Source organism: Trachemys scripta, chromosome 15, assembly GCF_013100865.1.
Source record: "Trachemys scripta elegans isolate TJP31775 chromosome 15, CAS_Tse_1.0, whole genome shotgun sequence".
NCBI classification, from domain to species: Eukaryota; Metazoa; Chordata; order Testudines; family Emydidae; genus Trachemys; species Trachemys scripta.
Window position 1 is genome coordinate 28,341,331 of NC_048312.1, and position 3,377 is coordinate 28,344,707.

General features: G+C 53.0%; 1 protein-coding gene across 1 annotated transcript in view; it reads left to right on the forward strand.

Annotated features, from left to right (window-relative positions):
- Positions 1-706: 706 nt before the first annotated feature.
- The window catches only part of LOC117888239, a 41,841-nt gene continuing 39,170 nt past the window's right edge, over positions 707-3,377 (forward strand). Inside the window, exon 1 of the mRNA XM_034791468.1 lies at positions 707-816. Coding sequence (XP_034647359.1) covers positions 707-816 — 110 coding nt within the window. The remainder of the gene's footprint in view (positions 817-3,377) is intronic.

Sequence of the window (3,377 nt, forward strand, 5' to 3'; positions counted from 1 at the left end):
TTACATACATTGCTAGCCGGAGGCAGGGCAGGGGCTGACTGGAGGTAGGGTCTGCCTGGAGGCAGGGCAAGGCGTGTGGGGCTGGCTGCGGGCAGGGGGTGTGGGGCTGGCTGGATACAGGGGCTGGCTGGGGGCGGGGGGGGGCGGGGGCTGGTGGGGGTAGGGGGTGCGGGTCTGGCTGGAGACAGGGGCTGGCTGCAGGCAGGGTAGGGGGTGCGTGGCTGGTGCGGGCAGGGGGTGCAGCAGGGGCTGGCTGCAGGCAGGGGCTGGCTGGAGACGGGCTGGTGGGGGCAGGGGGTGCGGGGCTGGAGGCAGGGCAGGGGCTGGCTGCAGGCAGGGCAGGGGCCCCCCTGCTTCTACCACCTTGGCCCTTTAAATAGCTGCCGGAGCCCTGGGGAAGCTGTGGGGCTCTCGTGGCTATTTAGAGGACCGAGGCAGCAGAGGTAGCTGGAGCCCCGGCACTTTAAATAGCCCCCGGAGCCCCCTGCTACCCCAGGGCTCTGGTCCAAGCACTAGACTCCTCCCCATAAGCACCATAGCTCCCCCTTCTCCTCCACTGGTACATAAAACTACAAGTCCCAGAATCCCTTGCTTCTGCCATCCCACCTCCTGAAGGGGCAGCCAATGGGCCGGAGCCGTTTGCTGATTGGCAGGTGTGCGGGCCAGTGGGGGCGAACCCGTGCCCGGCGTGCAGTGGCAGTAGGCGATGGCGGCGCCGGGCTGGGAGCGGGCGCTGCGGCTCGTGCTGTGCGCGCTGGGGCTGGCGCTCTCTGTGTACGCGCTGCACGTGGAGAGCTCGCGGGAGCGGGACCCCGGGTACCGGCCATGTGCGACCTGAGCCCCTCCGTCAGCTGCTCCAAGGTCTTCACCTCCAGGTGAGCAGGGGGGACCGGCCCCATTGCAACCCCCCGCCCCATGGCATGACTCCCCCTCCCCCCATTGCAACCCCTGACACCCCCTTGCTCCTCTGCAACCCCTCGCCCCATGGCATGACTCCCCCTCCCCCCATTGCAACCCCTGACACCCCCTTGCTCCTCTGCAACCCCCCGCCCCATGGCATGACTCCCCTTTGCCACGCACCCTTCAGAGCTTCCTGTGATAAACTGCGAACTTTGGACAATAGTGGGGTGCTAGGAAGGGTCACCCCCTTGTGTTGCTGTGACAATGCGGTTCTGGCGGAACCCAACTGAGAGTGCCAACTCAGGACAAATTGCTAAAACAGGGCAGTTACAGCCCAAGGCTGGGGTTTTTCCACCTCTAAGGCAAACCAAACCAGCCAGACTAGGAGGACTTCGGTCTCGTCCCACTGGCTAACCGCAAGTCTCACAAGCAATCTCCTTAGACACTCCAGTTTCCCAGTATAACCACCAGGGCCACACGTTATGGGGACAAATGGTTATGAAAACCAATACCCCAGTAAAAGAAAAAGGTTCTCCTGATCCCAAAGGACCAAGCCCCAGACCCAGGTCAATATACAAGTCAGATCTTATCCACAAATCACGCTGCTGCCGATCCTTTAGAATCTAAAATCTAAAGGTTTATTCATAAAAGGAAAAAGATAGAGATGAGAGTTAGAATAGGTTAAATGGAATCAATTACATCCAGTAATGGCAAAGTTCTTGGTTCAGGCTTGCAGCAGCGATGGAATAAACTGCAGGTTCGAATCAAGTCTCTGGAATACATCCCCCGCTGGGATGGGTCCTCAGTCCTTTGTTCAGAGCTTCAGTTTGTAGCAAAGTTCCTCCAGAGGTATGAAGCAGGATTGAAGACAAGATGGAGATGAGGCATCAGCCTTATATAGTCTTTTCCAGGTGTAAGAACACCTCTTTGTTCTTACTGTGGAAAATTACAGCAAAATGGAGTCTGGAGTCAGATGGACCAGTCCCTGCATACTTTGCTGAGTTACAAGGCGTATCTGCCTTCTCTCAATGGGTCCATTGTATAGCTGATGGTCCTTAATGGGCCATCAAGCAGGCTAGGCAGAGCTAATCTCAGCTTGTCTGGGATGTCACCCAGAAGCATAGCATAAGTTTGCCATACAGACAGTATAGAGCCAATATTCATAACTTCAACTACAAAACTGATACACACATATAGACAGCATGATCATAACCAGTAAACCATAACCTTGTCCTAGACACCCCATTTGACCCCCTTTATACAAGATTTGGGTGCCACTACAGGACCTTGGTTGCAACAATGATCTATACGGTCCCAGTTTATGTCAATAACGTCACAGTTGCCCCAGAGTAGCCTGGGTCAGAGCCCAGTGGGAGGCCCTGGGCTCCCCAACCATCTGCTGAGCCCTTCCCCCCAAAAAGGCCGAAACCCTGACCACTAGGCAACATCCCCATGAGCGAAGGCCATCACGAGGCATCCATCTTCGAAAGTTTGCAGAGGATGCGGGAGCAGAAAGGGGAGAGAGGATGAGGGTGGCTCTTGGGAAGAGGGAGAGAGGGAGCCTTATGGGAATCTGTTTACCGCCATCAACCCAAAGATCAGATCATTGATGCCTAGAATCTTCCCTGACAGGTTGTAATTGATTACTTTGCATTTATCAACATTGAATTTCATCTGCCTTTTTGTTGCCCAGTCACTCAGTTTGGTGAGATCCCTTTGTCACACTTTGCTCTCTCTTTTGGACTTAACTAACTGGAGTTGGTTTGTATCAGCTGCAAATGTTGCCACCTCACTGTTTACCCCTTTTTCCAGATCACTTAGGAGTATGTTGAACAGAACTGGTCCCAGTACAGAGCCCCAGGGGACACCACTATTTACCTCTCTCCATTCTGAAAACTGACCACTTAGTCAGACCCTTTCTTTCTTGCCTTTGAAGCAGTTACATATCCCAGAGAGGACCTGGAGCCAAGGGAGGGCCCTTCTCAAATGTTTTCTGAAAATCTAAGTACACTATATCCACGGGATCACCTTTATCTACATGCTTGTTGACTCCCTCAAAGAATTCTAGTCAATTCGTGAGGCATGATTTCCCTTTACAAAAACCATGTTCACTCTTCCCCAACAAATTATGTTTATCTATGTGTCTAATAATTGTGCTCTTTATAATTTCACCCAATTTGCCTGGTACTGAAGTTAGCCTTAGTTGCCTGTAATTGCCAGGAGCATCTCTGGAGCCTTTTTTATGCATTGGTGTCATATTAGCTCTCCTCCAGGCATCTGGTGTGGAAGCTGATTTAAAGGACAGGTGACTTATTGCTGTTTAATTTATCAATTTGTTCCAAAACCAGTAAGGATACTGGTCCTTACTGAATAGTCAAGTCATGATCACTGGCCCCAGAGCAACCACGGACATCCAGTCCAGTGATCAGTTCATCTTTATCCAACACAAGGAGGCCCACAATAGAGTCACTCCTAGT